Consider the following 19,436-nt stretch of genomic DNA (forward strand, 5'->3'; position numbering starts at 1 on the left):
CTCCTGGATCCTGCTTTGGATCAGCTCAGCTCTGACCATTGTGGCTGCTTGGGGATTGAATCATCAGATGGCGCATCTTTCTCTCTGACTTTCCAATACAAATAAATTTTAAAATCTTACAAAAAAGAAGCGAAGAAATACACATTATATATAGTCTGCTTTAAGCCCAGTTCCATAATTTAACAATTTTCCCTGATATCTTAGCACTAAACCAGAATTTGCTTTTCAATTCTACGTTTTTAACTGTCCCTTAAGGGACAGCTGCTTTTTGTATGAAGGCAAGCAGGAGAGGCACATTTCTGCAGCTTACCATATATTTGGATTCAATTCCAGTTGGTGGTAAGAATCAAAGTCATCTCGCAGGATGATGCTGTCGCTATGTAATTCAGCTGAAAGGAAAAAAAAAAAACCAAAATATTTAGGAAACAAACACCATTGCAGTCAACACAGTTTTTTACTATTATTATTTTTATCATTGTCCATGATGCATTTCTTTACAGATACAGGTTCCATCCCCTCCCCCATCCTTACTTTTTTCCTTCCCTGTTTTTTCCTCCCAACCTTTTCCTCCATATTATTATGGTAGTATAGTCCTTTCTTTAACACTTGCCAGTTTAATATTCTGCTATTTAAGTATATCATGGAACTGTAGATATAGACTGAGATAGAAAATCTAGTATCCTATTGTCAAGGTATATTTCAGTGTTTTGCTGGGCGTCCTCTTATTCGGGAGTAGAGATGCCTACTGCACCACATCTTCATGATAGCAGATACAGTTTTACACAGTGCTGCATTTATGAGGAATTTCAATATTTTCCCTTAAACCGAATTTAAACAAGCAGCCAATGACGTATGCTTTGTCTGCACATGACCGAGGGACAACACAAAAATGTTGTGTTTGCTGAGATATCTGGAAGCCTGGAAATCAGCATACCCCAAGAAAAGCCAACCCCAGATGCCACTGGGTGGGACCCAGGCAGAGGCGGTTCTGCACCTGTCACTCGGCTCTGGCGACCCACTCATCTGCTGCACCTGGGAAAGCAGCCTAACTCGGGCCCAACTCAGCCTAACTCGGGCCCAACTCCCTTAATCGTGGGAGGGCTTGCAAAGGCTCGCTGCTGCTTAGCAGCCAGACGATGACTGCTGACCCATTTTCTTTTCTTCTGTCCTGGCTTCCCTGCTCTCAGTTCCTAAAACTTCCCTCATTTTCTAAATTCGAGGTGTTTCAGATAGTTTTTGTTTTGTTTCATTTTGTCCTTAGAACTGTATAGGAGAAACAGCCTACAAGAAAGATTGAAATTCCCAGTTGCATCCAGGGTTTTACAACAGCATCACTACCCTTAGACTGCATTAAATATGTAAATTTTTAGGCTCTAGAATAACTGTCTGCTGAAAACAAAGATTTTTTTTTTTTTTTCTGAAACTAGTAAGTACATACTCCCACTGATGAGGAGTGAGGCAATGAAAAAAGATTCCCAGGCCATTTATGGTCTAATACGTGCGTTCACTTTGAAGCTTGTGCGTGAAACGCTAATTATTTCCACACAAATTGTCAAAATTAACCTGCCATTGACAAATCCCCTTCACTCTGACTCCCATGTCCCTCTTAGCCAGTCTGTTTTAGCTAATATAAATTCCCTGGGTCTTTGCCATTGCCGTTTGAACCACACAGCAGGTGCCTTTTGGGAAAAAAATTTTAAGATCCTATCCTCTGATTAATAAAAACATATGCACAAGTTTTTATTTTGTTCAAAGATTTTGTTTGTTTGTTTGTTTTTAAGTTTTTTTTTTTTCAGCTCACTCAAATATAATTCCCTGAACTCAGTGGGAAATAAAAATCACTTCGAAATATCGGGGAAGGTATTTTTTAATTCTCTTTGGTCAACTGCCCCCCCACTGGTGGCAGTGCTCGTCCCCTGTCCGCAGGTAAGCAAGGTAATGAAGTCACGGTCACTGGTGAATCAGCAGGCCCTGGGAGTCATAGCTGGCCAGACGCAAAGCCGCAGGCGCCGGGGCTGAGAGCATGCGGAGATGCGTTGGAAAGCGCGCTGTGACAGCATCTGCACGGGGCAATGGCTTAATGATTCCTCCGAGCCAGCGGATGCAATGTCTGAAAAGCCTGGCAGGGTCCAGCTCTCTGATACCCAAGCTGCCTCACCCACTGTGACCACCAGCTCATCGTCTAGGCTGCCAGAAGGAGCGCAGGGACACCGGCTTGCCAAGCAAGGCAGCCCCAAGCCGTAACTTTACATAAGAGTGGAGCTTCTTCCTGGGTGTCTGCTTCTGTGTTTATTATCTCTAAACTTCGTTCTATCATTGACTAGACATCTTAGAAATAACAGACTCATCCGATGATCATCTCAACCTGAAGGGGAGGGCTCTGCTACCAAAACAAACCAAAGACAAAAACAAAAACAAAAACAAAAACCCCATGATACTATATTTTTATTTGTGACCCCTGACGAGTTTTGCGACATTGGATTCGTTTTGTTTGCTAATTTATTTATTTTATTTTTCACAATACTGTCCCATCCTCCCATGCTGCCGTCCCCATCATTTCCGCCCACCTTATTACGATAGTACAGTACTTCAGTAACAGTCGCAAATGCAACATTCTGCTGTCTGAGTGCATCATTGCCTTGCAGCTATAGGCAATGTGGGACAGTCTACTATCCCATTGTCAAGATTCAGTTAACAGCTTCATTGGGAGTCCTCCTTTGATTTGGGAGTAGAGACACAGACTGCAGTGTAGCTTCATTCCCAGTATGCTAGTCTCCATTCTACAGTTCATCTGTGAGTATATCTATATCTATATCATCTAAATCTAAATCTAAATCTAAATCTAAATCTAAATCTATATCTATATCTACTTGTTTGCCTAATATGTATTTGTTTTGCATTTTGCATGAAGGTTGCTCTAAATCAGACAGAACATATGATGTTGATCCCTTTGGAGTCTGCTATTAATTCCATCTTGCACAGAGGGAGACGGAGGCACGGGGGAGGGGAGGTTAAGGGCATGGCTCACAAGCTGCAAAGCTGACAATAACTCAGCCATTTTGGCTCCCGAATCAGTGACCTTCACCTCTTGGCAGCCTTGCTTCAGGAACAGCAGGCGATGTGATGAAAACATTACAGTGGCGTCTTCAAGGGTGAGGGCCACACGATTCCCCTCTATTTTGCTCAGTTGAGCATAAACCTCCCACCTCAAAGGACCTCAGTTTGTTTAGGGCTCCTGACTCGTCGCCTTCACATTCTATCCTTATGATGGGCAAGACCGGTGGTGGAAAGCCTTATGAAAACGCGTGGCCAAAAGTTCATCCTCAGTGGGATCCCCAGGGTGATGGCTCCAGCTGGCCTGAGAGTCCCTGTGTCAGCCCCACATGTTCACCTGCTCTGGGAAGAGCCTAGTAGCCCTTCTAGGAGTCTAGTCTTATTGAATGACCAACAAATTGGCATCGGCAGAGGATTTCCGCATCCATTCAGGGTCAAGAGCAAAGCCAGATCAAGGCGACAATGGATGATGACGCCAGGCTCTGTGACACTCACCTAGATGTGCATGTGTCGGGGCCTCTGTGGGAGCTGGAGGGAGAAAGAGAAAAAGAAGAAAGAGGACCTGTTAATCATAAAAGCAATACATATTTGTATTAAAAAAAATAACAAAAGTAAATACCAGTGATACGTGATGACAAAAGCAGTTGTAAAATTTAGGTCACACTAAACGAATCACAGGGCTTAGGGACTGCGGCATCTTTTGCAGAGTAAGAAAAACTACTGACCCACATCCTAAAGTCTGATAGCCAACTCTCTGTTTAGTTCTAACTTTAAAGTACTGGATTCCTCCCACGGCGGAGGGCAGAAACCTCTTACACACAGGATAGTCATTTGGCTCCGTATCCCCTGAAACACAGAAGGTGAGTGGTGACGTGACAGGTAAAGGATGCGCCGAAACCCTTTTAAGCACAGCTGGCAACTGCGCTGAACATTCAGCAAATGGAAACAGAAAGCCCCATTCATATTTCTAAAGTGCTCACCACCTGGCGGGGACAATTACAGTGCAGTTAACAAGTGTTCAGAACCGTGTTCAGGTGGCGGTGCAACACAGCAGGAAATCCAGGCTGACGAGGGGAAGCCAGGTTCCAGAGGAGACAATTTTCCCAATGGCTCTCAAAGACTCGTAGGGGGGAAGCAGGTGCAGGCAAAGAAAGGCACAGGGCCTTCTTTCTGGGGAAAAATGCAATGGCAGAGCGAAGGGACAGAGAATGGCTACTGGGGAGAAGCAGAGTTGGTGACACTGGAAATACTGGGAGCTCAGGATCATGGAACTGAATGCCCTCTCACTGGGCACCATGAGGATGTCTTTATCACCCACGTGTAGAGAATGGTGGGTCCACATGCAACTGTGGTCCTCCGGTGGGGTGGACACAACCCACCAGGGAACGCCTGTCTTCACTCTTCTCTCTAGCTCTGGATTCCTACTTCCTGCTCATGTGGACCCTGGGAAGCAGCAGCGATGGGCCCCTGCCGCTCATCTGTAACATCTGGATTAACTTCCTCTCCTGGCTCCTGGCTCCTGGCTTCAGCCCGGCTCAGCCGACTGCATACACTGGGGGAGCAAGCAAGCAAGCAAATGGAAGCTGAATCTCCTTTTTTCTGCTTCTCAAATAAATAAATCATGTTTAGACAAATTAATAAAAGTGAAGAACGGGAACTTTCAAAGAGACAAGTCACACTTATCCGGCAATATTTTGATTATTCTATTCTTTTCCTCAAATGTCCAAACCTACACAGCAACGCCAGTTGACCACGTAAAAATCAGAAATCATGACAGATATTTTTAAATGTACGTATTTGTTTAAAAAAATACTGATAGAAGTATAAAAAGTCTAGTTTCCATCAGGCAGTGCTTCAGCGACGCTGGATTAAAAACCCAGACTTCCTAGCATTTTAAAGATGTTGATCTCCCTGATTTGTATCAAAATATCACACATATGGGGAATATATCTCTTGGCCTTTGGAGTGGACTCTATGCAAATCGTCACGGATACAGCTGGTGGAATATTTCCTTACACATTTCCAAGTGCTCTGAAACATCGCCATTTTATGGGACTCCTGAAGACAAACACGGAATCACAAATGTACGACCTTGTGTTTTATGTGAGTACTTACTGAAGAAGCCACGAAAAGTGTTACATTCACTGAGCTGCCAGCTTTAATCCAAGATTTTCTTGAAACCAAGAGGTTTACATGTCAATTAGCCAAAAAATCACAAACAAAAACATTGCACAATGATGTATGCTTTCTCACCAATATCACACTGTATGCAAACAACCTAATTTTGAAAAACCAGCTGAAAGTAAGAGAATTTATGCTGAAATTAAAAGTTCTAAAATACGCATGAATACTTTTACAAATGTCCCTCATATGAACCCATGCCCAGATGATTTTAATTGTAATTCCCAGCATTTTCTAACGTATGTGAAAAAAAATAACAAGAAAAATTTGAAGAACGTCTTGTTGCCATCAGTAATTTTGGAGTTGTGTTTTCAATCTGTGCAAATTCTCTCTGAATTCACGTTATTGACACTTGGTTGACAGAGAAGAAACAATTTACTTAGAGGGATGTAGTTTCAAACTTGATCTTTTACTTCAAAAATAAATCAGCTCTTTTAGGGAAAAAAATGGATAAATTTTGTCAAGGTGGATATGGATGTTAAAACGTAAATTTTTTTTTTACATCCAATGCAATTATTGGTTGATCTTTACGAATGTATGAAACATTGCACATACAAATTTATTTTCCAACTGAAAACATTCTGAAACATTAATACAAATCAAGCGATTCTATTTTGGAGACTTGGTATGAAAAATAAAGAATGTACACTATGTCACTGGTAATTTCGTGCTGACATTATATCGAAATACAAATATTTTACACTGTTAAATATGCATTCATTTCACCGATTCCTTTTTGATTTCCACACGTGGCTGCTCAGAATATCTGAAATTCAGAGTTGCACCTGGCATTATCTTTCATTGTACTGTGCTGGCAGAGACCTCGGAAGGTGATGTGTCTTGGCAATGGTTAGGAGATTGCTATCGTGCAGCAGGTGGTGAAGCTGCGGGAGGGCACCCAGTGCTTCCAAGGTGAGAGAAGTGATATCAGGAGGTGAGTGTACCTTTAAGGAACAGGTGGAAGAAGTCAGCAAAGGAGACTGAAGCAGTGGGTGGTATTGTGGACATAACAGTGTCTAGAGAAAAGCAAGCTAAGGAGAGCTGAGTCCACTCTGTTACGCAGCTATCTAGTGAGAATGCCCTGTTGTATATAAGCTACAGATGGTTCAAGGAGGTGCCCGAGAGACTGTATCTGACATGGGGATTGCTCCTGAGAGTGTCTGATGCCAAAAGCAACACACTAGAGAGTAGCCTAGCGGCTAAAGTCCTCGCCTTGAATGCTCCAGGATCCCTTATGGGCGCAGGTTCTAATCCCGGCAGCTCCACTTCCCATCCAGCTCCCTGCCTGTGGCCCGGGAAAGCAGTTGAGGACAGACCAATGCTTTGGGATCCTGTACCTGTGTGGGAGACCTGGAGGAAGTTCCTGGCTCCTGGCTCCAGATCGGCACAGCACCAGCCGTTACACTCACTTGGGGAGTGAATCATCGGATGGAAGATCTATCTCTCTATCTCTCCAGCTCTCTGCATATCTTACTTTGCAATAAAAATAAATAAATCTTCACAAAAAAGATACTTTGTTTCTGAAGTTATAATGGTCCAATATCAGCTGAATTGTGGGAGGGACACTTGTATTAAAGTAAAGAGGGGTGGGGGACAGTAGCTAAAATAGGAAGTTCCAGCAAAACTCTTGGGTAAGAAATCAGTTAGATTAAAGGTAAGAAAAGTTATGACAATTATCAATTAGGGATACTTACTACCAGGTCCAGTGATCAGATAAGAATAATCAAATATCTAAGGAAACATCAATTGGGTTTCTTACTTTATTTTTAATGACCTTGGGGACTGAAGCCTGCAAGGTCTGGACTTTAGTCACTAGGCTATTGTGCTGGGTCCTTACTGAATAATTTTAAGTAAAAAAGGTAAATGTACCTGCTGCCTAAAACAACTAATTATTTCCTCAAAAAGTGAAGATATTTTAGAGAACACTGAATTTAGTAAAAAGAAAAGTCTCCTTATGCATTCCTATTCACACCTGTTTGATGTAAAGGTGGCCCCTTAATCCACGGGCTTGGGGAGACGATTCTGATCCCGCCTCACTAAGTGACCATCGGGGTCAGTTTTATGTCATTTAGACAGGATACTCAAGCAAGCAGGAAGTCCACCGTGTTGTCTGCACTGACAGAGGTGAGCACACCGTGGAAGAGTAGCCTGCTGAAGCACGAACATTTATTCCACTGTCACTTGGTTCGTACCTGCGTGACTTCATATTAGTGAGCACAGATGGCCTACTGCATTTCTGTGTGATGTGGCCTTGGCTTGAATGCTGCTCCTCTTCCCTGCATTATTAGCAAATGCATGCTCATCAAAAAGACACTAGGTTTAAGAGTTCAATTTAAAAAGCACCGATTTATTTCTGGGCTCAGTGCAATGGCTCAGTGACCAAGCCCTTGCCTTGCAAGGGCTGAGATCCCTTATGCATGCTGGTTTGTACCCTTGCTGTTCCACTTCCCATCAGGCTCCCTCCTTGTGGCCTGGGAAAGCAGTGGAGGATGAACCAAAGCCTTGGGACCCTGCACCTGCGTGGGAGACCTGGAAGAAGCTCTTGGCTCAGCTCTGTCCTTTGCCAGTCACTTGAGGAATGAACCAGTGGACAGAAGATTTTTTTCTATGTCATATTTTCTCTCTTCAAATTAAAACAAAAACAAATATCTAGGAAAAAAAAAGATTTATTTTACTTGGAAGTCAGAGTTACAGAGAGAGAGAGAGAAAGAGAGAGAGAGAGTTGGATCGGTTCCTGGCAGCCAGGAGCGTCTTCGGGATCTCTCATGTGGGTGTAGGACTGAGCTATCCGCCCAGGCCAGGCAGCATTGGGCTACCCTTTGCTGCTTTCCCAGGCCATTAAGCAGGAAGCTGGATGGGAAGAAGAGCAACCAGGACTTGAACTGGCACTCATATGGAATGCTGGCACCACAGGTGGAGGATTAGCGTGCTATGTCACGTGCTGGCCCCAATGGCTCGGGTCTTACCCCAGTGGCATATTTCCAGCTTTTCCTCTCCTGTTGTGTTGGCATCGACCTCACTTTAGGATAGAATCGTGAAGTCCTTCTAGATCGCTCTGATGTGTGTTTCTTTATTTTCAAGATTTATTTATTTTTATTGGACAAGCAGATATATAGAGAGGAGGAGAGACAGAGAGGAAGATCTTCCATCCGATGATTCACTCCCCAAGTGAGCGCAATGGCTGGAGTTAAGCTAATCTGAAGCCAGGAGCCAGGAGCTCTTGCGGATCTCCCAAGCAGGTGCAGGGTACCAATGACTTGGGCCATCGTCGATTGCTTTTCCAGGCCACAAGCAGGGAGCTGGATGGGAAGTGGAGCTGCCAGGATTAGAACCGGTGCCCATACGGGATCCTGGAGCATTCTAAGTGAGGACTTTAACCTCTACAGTATTGCGCCGGCCCAAGATTGCTTTTTTTTTTTTTATTGGAAAGGCAGATTTACAGAGGGGAGAGAAAGATTTTCCAACTGCTGGTTCAATCGCCAAGTGGCTGCAATGACCTGAGCTGAGCCAATCCAAAGTCAGGAGCCGGGAGCTTTTTCTTGGACTCCTATATGTGTGCAGCATCCCAAGGCTTTGGCCGTCCTTGACTGCTTTCCCAGGAGATAGGCAGTGAGCAGGAGGGGAAGTGGAGCAGCCAGGCTACAAACTGATGCCCATATGGAATCCCAGCGCATGCAAAATGAACACTTGAGCTACTAGGCTACCGTGTCAGACCCTTAGCTTCACTTTTGAGACCCTCAAGACCATATCCAAGGGCTGAGCAGAATGTCATACTATGAAAGATGGTATACCCTAGCATAGAGCTATTAACAGCTTTGGCTATCCCCAGATTAACAAAAACAATTGCACATTCCTTGCCATCAATTAATTAATTAATTAATTAATCCACTGCTGTGGAAAACTTTAAGTTACATATGAATTACTTATTAAATAATTTGTCTTTCCATAAGTGTTGCGGGTGACTTAGCATGTTATGCCTGTGGACCCAGCACAATTGTTCAGTTGCTAAATTGGTTGCCTTACCAATGCCAAGATCCAGTCTTGGCACTGGTTAGTATCCCAGTTGCTCCATTTCCCATCCAGCTCCCTGCATGTGGTCTGGGAAAGCAGTAAAGGATGTCCCCAAATCTCGGGGCCCTGCACCCATATGGGAGACTTGGAGGAGGCTTCTGGCTCCTGGTTTTGTATAAGCTCAGTCCTGGATGTTGTAGCCACTTGGGGAATGAATTAGCAGATGGAAGATCTTTCTGTTTCTTTTTCTCTCTGTAAGTCTGTCTTTCCAATAAAAATAGATAAATCTTAAACAAAAAAAAAAAGAAAAGAAAACTTGAAATCTCCACGAAGAACTTATAAACAGGACACTGAGGAGACAGCAAGTTTCACTAGTGTTTTAGAAATGAACTACAACGATCATGAAGTTGATTTTCACAGGACATTCCAAGGTGAGCCACGAACACTGGCGTGGATAAATAAACCCAACTCTTAATTCAGAAGCTCTCTTAATTTGTTAATAACCCTAGGCAAGACGGTAATATTGCTATCTATATTAATAGAACGCAGAAAAGATGAGTCAATTTGTATTTCAATGAACTCTAGCTCTCATTTAGAGAAAGCATAAATCACTGTATTTTTATTAAAAAAAATGGCATTGAGATATAAAAATTAACTGTGCTCTACATAAAACTTAATCGGGTTTCAGCTTCAGCAATGTGAACTCGAAGCTGACTTTAAGCTATATCATGCTGACCAAGAACAGGACACATATCTTCAACATTACTCAAGTTAGTCAACCTCACAGGTACATTAGGAAATACTGCGCATCAGGGTAAACTGAAGATTTCACTTTGCTTAAAATGGGGAGTAAGAACAAGGGCACAGGATGTTGTTATCCCGTTAGGCTCCCACTAACGCAGCCAGGCTTCCCAACAGCCCAGTTCCAGCCAGAGATTAAAAACAGTGCATGGTATACTCCGACTTGTTTTTAGTTGAGAGACACCTTTCGAATGTTAAAACTATCAACAGATTGACAGGGATTTCTTTTACAGGAAGGTGTTGCAAAATGAGAATTTACTTGATTTCACAACTGAAATCTCTGCTGAGAGCAAATGAGGAGACAGTACGAAGCATAATATAGTCTTTTCCTACAAGATATGTACATTTTCTCATGAATATCCACATGGCTCATTAATGTGCACCTAAGGCTCTTTGCATATTTGTGGTCACGCCACCTTATTGGTCCTCATTCTCCAGTGGGAGCTGGGATGCCCTCAGATGACTTGCTCTGTTAAGTACACAGCTTTGGCTCAGGAACCAAATGCTTGGGTACTAGAATACCTGAGGATTACCAAGATCTCACAGACCAAACAGTGAGGATGAGAAAGGATTTTGAAAATGGTGGTCTTCCTCCTGCTCGCTTGAGACTATTATGATTGGTGGCGAACGAAGCATCTGAATATAGAGGGGATTAAAATGACGTCTTTGCAAAAACTAATGAAGGGGCAGAAGGGGCAGAAGGGGCAGAAGGGACAGAAGGGGCAAAGGAAAGGAGCAGAGGAGTTAGGAAACTGGCTGTCTTCTTGGAACTGCACCAATAGAACACAAAAATTATTCTCGTTATAGTAACAAAAAATTTTAAAGGCACTCTACCAATTCCAAAAAATTAAAGAAAAAAAAATCCTAAATAGTTTATGGAAGTGCCTTTTCTTCAAGTGTGCCATTCTGGCAATGCGTTACCAACCACCAGGGACAAGCGAAGGAAGATACTGGACACGACACACCTTGAGTGCATCCAAACTCAGGCAGATTTGACAACCAGGAAAGAAACAGTGAAGGTCAATGGCAATCTCCCATCCGGGTCAAAGTAAGCAAGTCCTACAACAAACAGTTGACCGAGTGCACCTGATGTGAGAGTCAAGTACATTCAGTCCGCAGATTTTCAAATACATGTTTCTTGGCCTCTCCAAAAAAGGTGACTATATGTTTGCTTCAGGAAGAGTAGAAAAAGTGTGTCTCAACACCTTTTGGCCCATCTGCAAGTAGTCCCTGGTGCCAGAATTACAAGAGTCAAGAATCCCTTTGGAGAAACGCAGAAGGTTTTCCAAAAACTCACGAAGACTGCATCTTACGGAAAACTACGCACGCATTTCAAAAAGGCTCTTACAGTCAAAGAAACTTATCTTTTAATTTTACTTTTCCATGAGCTTCTGAAATACCCTTGAATCTTTACATTTTGGGGGCAGAATATATTTCAAATCGGTCACTCAGTGTAAATTAACTGGAGTTTCCTGTGTTAAAAAAAAAAAAACTAACTGCTTGTTACTTCCTTTCCATACTTTTAAACCCAACTAATTTTTAATATCTACTGCATAATATTCAATAGTGACTCTGAGAGCTACATTACTGCACATATTTTCCATACTGCCTCATTTACAGGATCTCACAGACTGTAACAAGAAATTTTCTCCCTTTGTTCCTGGCATTCAGCACAACCACCTTAGTTGAGCTCTGCTGATGGCAATGGGAACTTAGAATATTCCTGTACAGGAAAGAGGCAATTGACACCTGCAATTCCACATTTGCTTCTAAGATCTCATATTAGTTTTCTAAGATTTGAATCTTGATGCTCTCAATAACACTTCACTTAATCCCATTTTTAAAATATTTTATTTTTAATTCAAGTGTAGCTTTGCAGAGAGAAGGAGAAACACAGAGAGATCTTCCATCTGTTTGTTCACTCCTCAAATGGCCACAATGGCCTCTATTGGCTCAGTTCCACAGCTGAGCTGATCCAAAGCCAGGAGCCAGGAAATTCATTCAGGTCTCCCAAGTGGGTGCAGGGGCATGAGGACTTGGGCCATTCTCATCTGTTTTCCCAAGCCACAAGCAGGGAGCTGGAAGGGAAATGGAGCAAGCTGGGGCATGAACTGGTGTCCATGTGGGATGCTGGCACCTCCAGGTGAAGGATTAGCCTATTGAGCCATAGCACTGGCCTCTTAATCCTATTTTAATAGCACCAACTTCTGGATCTTTAAAAAGTAAATATCATAAAGATGAGTCACTGAATGGTATTTTCATAGTGTAGCTATGCTCAAAATAATACTTTATTTCGAAGAAAAGCATGTCTTTTTTTGATGCTTTTTCAACTGTTGAGCCCATCAGAACTAGGAAATCACAGTAGTAGCCTAGGATTAGCAAGAAGAAGGCCTATTTAATCCCACCAGAGGGTATTCTCTTGCAAATTTGCCCTTTTTCCGAATTGACCGAATCTGGAAGAAAATTTTCAGGTGATCACGGGGCTGTAAAATACGGTAGTGCCAACAAATCGTAGCCAACTTGTTGAACAAATTATCCAGTACAAAGAATGAAGATTTTAATGTGCTGGCCTTAAAAAAAAGGAGAGCATGCTTAAAAGTGAGTTGGACGTATGGCTTATGAGATATTTTTGCTAATAATATTAATTATAAAAGAAAAGAGCCTTTGAACGAAGAAGCTGCTCTTGCTCTCTCCCCTCCTCCCCTCCCTGCTTCTTCCTCTCATATATATATATTTGTATTTGTATATATATATATCCAGTATATGCACAGTGACAAGAGATGCTAACAGACACAGGTAGAATGTCGCAGGAACTCTAACAGGGACTCCAGAATCGTTTTGGAATTCGAGGCCCTAGGTAGTTTTGCCTCAGGTATCTCTTCACCTAATTTGAAATTCAAATGTACGAGATTTCCAAAACTAAATATGACAAATGAGACATGGTCTGTGAAGTTAGTATTTAATGAGCTACGAACCCAGACTTTCATCTCCCCAGGAATAATTTCTTTATTACTTTTTTGTATTTTATTGCAATAAAACACCATTTGACCTTCAAATATGATAATTAAGTTTTCAAAAATGTTATAAATTTAGAGTGAAAATAGTTCTCCCTGTGTTCTGGAATATACTTATGATCAATATAAAAGATTACTTAATATCTAAAGACAGCTAAATTAGACACAGAACTAGCGATATTAGCAATTATTTTCCCTTCCTTGCCTCTCTTATTTCCCATCTTGAGTTGATTTATGTCTTGTAACAACTTTTCGTCTTTCATTACTCTAAATGAATGGAATAAGAACAAAAAATATATTATCTTTATTCCCTATGACTGGGGGATGGAGAATCCTTTCGGAAAAGATTTAATGTTATAGGGAGGAACTACCAAGAATGGGACATGAAGCACTAAAAGTTTTGACTCGTTGTCCTAACCAAGTCCATGTCCCCACCTTTTTTGGGAAGATGACCATTCATTTTTTAAAAATGCCAAGAATATAAGTAAATTTTTAAGTGATGCAGCAGAAAACAAAAAAGAGAGAGAGAGTGAAAGAAATCTTGGCATATTTTTTAATCTTTGAAAATCACTGAGCATTTAAAAAATTCTAGACCTATGGAAGCCTGAAGAGATAAAGTTCATTGCTCAGGCAGATGATAAAAATACAGCTCCAAACTGACTTGAAATCAGTTCCCATGATGATTTTTTTTAACAGCATTTTGAGGTAGGAAGGAATATATGGCCACAAGAATTGGAGAAGGAGAAACAGAAGGAGAAAGAAGGAGTGAAGGGAGGAAGGAAAGAAAGAGAAGAAAGGATGGGTCACCATTAAGTAGCTGATATTAGCAAAAATATTGTTGTTCTATAGTATCTTCTCGCTTTTTCTACTTTGTTTAGTTCTGCATCCTTAATGCCACACATAATATTTAGCAGAACCAAAGCAGCTCAAAAAATGTTAACTGAGTGGTTAGCAATATACTTAGCACGGCATTATTGCTATACACATGATAAGAATTAGAATGTTCTCCCACGTTCCTTCCCATCCTGGTCATTTACAAATGTGTGTCATCTTCCTTCCACTTTCACGTTCCTTTCTACTTCCTTTCACATACCTAAGGGTGAACTGTACAATCTGCCTTACTTTAAAATAGACTGAAGGAAATTTAGCAAAACATGACTGAATAAGGCAATGAAATAGAGGGATCAGAGATGATGACAAATGACGGTGGGAACAAAAACTTAAGCAGTGCTGAGATGATTCTGGGAGGGGCATGGGCCTAGGACTTCTTGATTCTAAAGCTGCAACTTTACAGAAGCTGAAGAGTTCACAACATTAAAAGAGTGCTGAATTCTCAGGAGCAGTTATAGAGATCTCACAGTTTATTCCGTGTTTTCTTCTAGAGGGGGGCACTGCACAATGCAGTGAAAATTATCTGAAATAACTCCCACCTAACTGAGCTTTTCAGCATTTCTCATCACAAAGCTCACCAATTCAAAAGACCATATTTTTGTAGAGCTATAAAAACATTTCAGGAGTGGGGTGGGGATGCAAAATGGCAGGAAGCTGAAGAAATACTTATGACTAGATAATTTTGGAAAGGTCCATTTCCTTTCATGGTTTATTTATTTCCTTAATCAATACGTGAGGGATCCAAAGAGCATTCTGAAGTCTCCAAAGCAAAACTACAGTGAGAGGATGCAGATGTGTGCAAAAAATAAAATTCAGTATGAAACACACTGGGTTCAAGGTACTCAGAAGGCACAGGGACCTAAGCGTTTGATGACAATGAATGCTGACAGAGGATCACTTGGCTGCACACTTCATTACGGCCATTATTTCTCACAACTTTCCCATGTTCCTCCTGGGCACAGAACCCGGTGCCAGATACTTGCGCGGGGGATGGGGAACCTGAAAAGGGAACCCTACCACTTTTCCTATCTTACAGATGACGGACTTGACACTCAGAAGGGGTCGGAAGAAATTCAAACCCAGGGGTCAGGAGCTTCAAGCTCCACGATCTCAACCACTTCAGTCTACTCTCCTTCAACCAGCACCCAACAAATGGGCAGAACTCAAGAGATGAAAACAAATAAAATAAAACAAGCAGGTGTGAGTGAGAGTGCCCTTTCCCCCTTGACTGTAATATCCAGAAGCCCGGGACGAAACCACAGCCAACCCCAGAAAACACATCATGGGAAGGTGGACTCTTTACGGAAACAGAAAGAGCGGCAAGGGCAGGTTGGGTATGGCTAGAATCATTGGTTGACATCCTACCAGATTCCTGGTGATCACAGCATGCTGGCAATAGAGGCCAAACGGCTCATGGCAAGGGGTAGAAGGGGTGAGAGATGGCCGGGAACATGCAGCTGTTTTAAGAAACAGAAGAGAAACATGGCCAGGGAGGAACACGTACAAAGAACACATTCTTATTCCAACTAGTGGTGGCTTTGACACATTTAAGACAAAGATATTGCAGCTAGAAGAAGGACAGGGCAAAATTTGTGGTGCCCGGCTTCGGAGGAGACAAGAAAAATACCATTTCACTCAGTTTAAGTTTTCCTACAAATGAATCTTAGTTCTTCACCAGTTGTGCTAGTATATCCATTTTATAAGCTATTTTACAAGAGGAGGTGAAACTATCTTATATTATCATACAACTCCCATGGCTCCAGTGCAGAGCTCCACGTATGTTCACTGGGGACACAACACAGTATACACTAATTTCTATTCATAAATTCCAATTTTGGAAAGCTTGGCTATAACAGTCTGTGTCTCTATTATAGAAACAGCTGAAATCAACCAATGTACCTTTGTAAGAGGTTCCTTTAGAACTGAGACACATGCGGTAGTATTTCACAAAGCCAAAATAAAGCAGTGATTTACGTGCAGTTGCAACAGCTTGGTCCCCCTCCCCAAGGTAATCTTACAGGCCCACATCTCCACTCTGTGCTTCAAAACATGAAGGGGCGAAAAGGAGGTTGCGCAACAGCATGAGAAAGTGTCCTCCCATGGGCATTCATAAGAACTCAACGTCAAGTTCTCCTCAGACATAAATACTGGTGTTTTGACCGTGGACTAGATAAAGCTGTCAGGAGGGGATCTATACAGCCCTCAGAGCTTACAAGAAGCCTGTTTAAATCTATGTTGAATCACCTTGGCATAAACAGTACCAGTCAGAGACCCAATTCCCCAAGAATTAAAAAGGACTCAGACTCACACGGGTACAGTAGCAAAGAATTTTACTATGGCCATGTTGCCAGCCATTGCCTTTCATCTTTTTTTGTCCTCAAGATCTCCTAGGGGCACTTTCTCACTGTTTGTTTTTGCCTGTCACAGCCCTGGAAGGGCTTCTGTTGGGTGTTCCTTCCCTTGATGGGTAGCTTGGAGACTCTGCGGTTAAAACAGGAGAGTTCCTGTCCCCTTTTCCTGAGCGAGCCCCTGACGTTATTAGCTCTTTCTGTTGGTAAATAACAATGCCTGGCATCCTGTCCTGAACAGGAGATGCAACTGCTGAACTGAAGCTACAACAACAGCCGCAGGGGAAGCAAATGTTTCTGAAGATCACACGTTTGGGATGGATGCTGGGAAGAAAGAGAGTCAAATGAAATGACTTACATGTTTTCCCTTCAACACTTTAAGTAAACCTGATAAAATCCAATTCTGACTCTGGGAAGCAAGACTGATTTCATAAAGACTTTTGCCTTTCAGAGTCTGGGAGGCAAATCTAGCCACATAAGCTATTCTAAGTAATATTATATTACAAGTAATGCAAACATACAGCTAGGGGAAGATTTCGGTAGCTCTGATGTACAGTTTGCACTCTGAAAGAGTTGAAAATCATCTACTTAGGGAAACGCCCCTTTGACTCCATGGATTGACTTATGCAAACACACCTACATCTTAGAGTTGAAGTGCAAGTTCACCAATGCTTAATACAAATAACGTAACCTTCCTCCACCCCCTCCGACATCTACATGAGCCAACGGGCCCTTAGAGAACACAGCCATCGTCTGCCAGTCACTGAGGGGAGGATGACGAACTGTGGACACACTGCTGCACTGGCACAGAGTAGCCAACGCTTTGTGCACCAGCTGTAAGCTTGACCTCTCTCCTCCTGACATAAAACATTTGCCTTTGGTTATAGCCGCTTCCATCAACCCTCCAAGAGAGAATTCCAACATGACTGATAAATGGCACGTATCCTTTGGGGGCACTACAGGGCATGGCGGCTGTCGGGCTGCTAAGACTGCCATCTGGCCCTGTTAAATAATCGATATGTGAGTGTTGGGACAGGGTATGCCAAGCGGCTCAGAGGCCAATGGGCCTACACACTTGCTGTTCCTCTCCCTGGCCCGGTTTCCGCTGTGCTCTGTGCCCAGTATTTGCGTAGCACTGGCTGCTTCTGCCTGGAGAGGGAACAAGTTCAAGGACTCCAAAGAACATGTATGCATGCTTAGTATTTAAGGAATGTCTGCAGTAATGTAATCTTCTGAGGCTTCTAAAAGTTTAATTTTGTTTCAAATTATTTTTATTTATTCGCGAGGCATGAAAACACAGAAACAGAAGGAAAGGCATACCGACAAATGGGGCCTTCTCCTTCCCAACTGCCCCTCCCTGCTGGTTTAATCCCTGGATGCCAACAACCACCAAGTCTGAACCAGGCCAAAGCCAGGAGCTGGAAACTCAATCCAGGTCTCACACTGTCTTGCACTCGGATGGCAGGGATGCGAGAACTGAGTCATTCTCTGCCAGGGCGTGCGTTAGCAGGAAGCTAGGACTGAGAGCAGAGATGGGACTAAAACTCTGGCATTCCTATATGGGATGTGGGTATCCTAGCCATTAGGGCAAACACCTACCCCCTATTTCTGGCTCTGTTCATTCAAATATCCCAAGATCTGTTCTGGAATAAAACCTGAACCTTGGTGGGGATCTAACAACCCTTGGATGAGTTCTGATATTTGCTAATGAGCTTCTAATTGCAAAACTCTAGGACTTCCTTCAGTACTGCTTCCTTCTGTTCCCTCTGACATATTGAGCCCCTGGGAATACCTCTCTTACTCTGAACTTTCTTCCCTAAGTCCTTGACTTCTGAAGCTTGCTTCTTCTCCAAGACTCCTTCCTCTGTTGTCCCTGCTCAACCACTAGCTTTCCACACCCTGTCCCTTCCTTCTCCTGAGGACTCCTAGAATGAACATCTTCTCTTTTCAGTGACGTGCTGTTGACTCTCAAATCTCCACCCCTGTCCTCCCAGCCTGAGATAAGCCTCTTTGTTTCCATCAGGCTTCCAGGGATCCCCGCAGAGCACCATACAACTCCCCCAAGGCCAAAGCCTTGAAGTCCAATCTATTATTCTCTTTTCCAAACATCTCTATTGTTTCTCCCATGCCTTCTCTTGGTTGGCTAGCGTCACCAACCACCCAGTCACTCAGGCGAGAAGTGAGCATTGCCTGGACTCCTTCCATGGCCTCATTTGTGCTACCTGTTTACTGTTGTTCTAACACACACATGTCCCTTTATTTTGGGCCCCATACATCTTTTTCAGGTCCACCATGGGTTTCACCAGGATGCTGTCAGTATTCATCCCACTATTATGTGTCTATGCCCCCAAAATCCTCACCCCTATGGTCCAGTCCATTTTCATCCCCATCTTCCTGCTAAAGCACAAGTGTTCATATCATTCATCTACAGCGTCCCACTGTACGCAGAACATATAGAAGGCCCTGCACGTGGAAGGCTCAGTCTGCTACAAACTGCTCCACTTCCCTCCCAGGAGCCTCCAGCCTAGGAGTCACCAGTTGTTGAGGTGGTTTCCTTTTTCCCGCCTCTAGCAACCTATTGTACTTTAACTGTTCATTCATTTGATACACATTTATTGAGTGCGTGCTATACAAAAGGCATCTTTAGAGGCTTTTGAGATTCAGTGATAGAAAGCATAGTTCAAAGAGCTGGTATCTAATGGCAGACAAGTCACTGCGCCATTGTTCTGAGTACATTATACAACACCTTGTGATTTCCTGGTGGTCCAGTGGTTAGGATCCATTATACAACACCTAGCTTATTCAGCTGCATGAACACGCAAGCCAGTCAGTCTCTGCCATCGAGCCCTTCCTTTTCAAGTGTAGTCCCCAGTACGTCCTTTTCCGGAGGGTTGCTGTAAAGATGGAATGAGCGGGTGTGTCGGCAGAGTGGTGTCTGGTACATGCTAGTGTTGGGTATGTTTCCATTTGTATGGTGATTATGTCTTGAGAATTAGGTGACCATGGATGGCCACTGCTCAGGCCAGTAAGGAAAGGTGGAATGGATATTGGAGGGTTTTATTTAGTCTTTTTTTTTTTTCCAAGAAGAAGTGATACATGTCTGGAAACCTTAGTTAGCCAGAACAAAAGGATGGAA

The 19,436-nt window shown here is 42.8% G+C and overlaps 1 protein-coding gene across 2 annotated transcripts in view; it reads right to left on the bottom strand.

The window, feature by feature from the left end:
- The window catches only part of RELN (reelin), a 357,318-nt gene that overhangs the window by 199,400 nt on the left and 138,482 nt on the right, over positions 1–19,436 (bottom strand). For both annotated transcript variants that reach the window (XM_040971387.1, XM_040971386.1), the window contains exons 5-6: positions 3,550–3,582; positions 311–389 (exon numbers count right to left, since the gene is read on the bottom strand). In XM_040971387.1, coding sequence (XP_040827321.1) covers positions 311–389; positions 3,550–3,582 — 112 coding nt within the window. The remainder of the gene's footprint in view (positions 1–310; positions 390–3,549; positions 3,583–19,436) is intronic.

Source organism: Ochotona curzoniae, unplaced genomic scaffold (assembly GCF_017591425.1).
Source record: "Ochotona curzoniae isolate NIBS_2020 unplaced genomic scaffold, NIBS_Ocur_1.0 contig_21, whole genome shotgun sequence".
Taxonomy (NCBI): Eukaryota; Metazoa; Chordata; class Mammalia; order Lagomorpha; family Ochotonidae; genus Ochotona; species Ochotona curzoniae.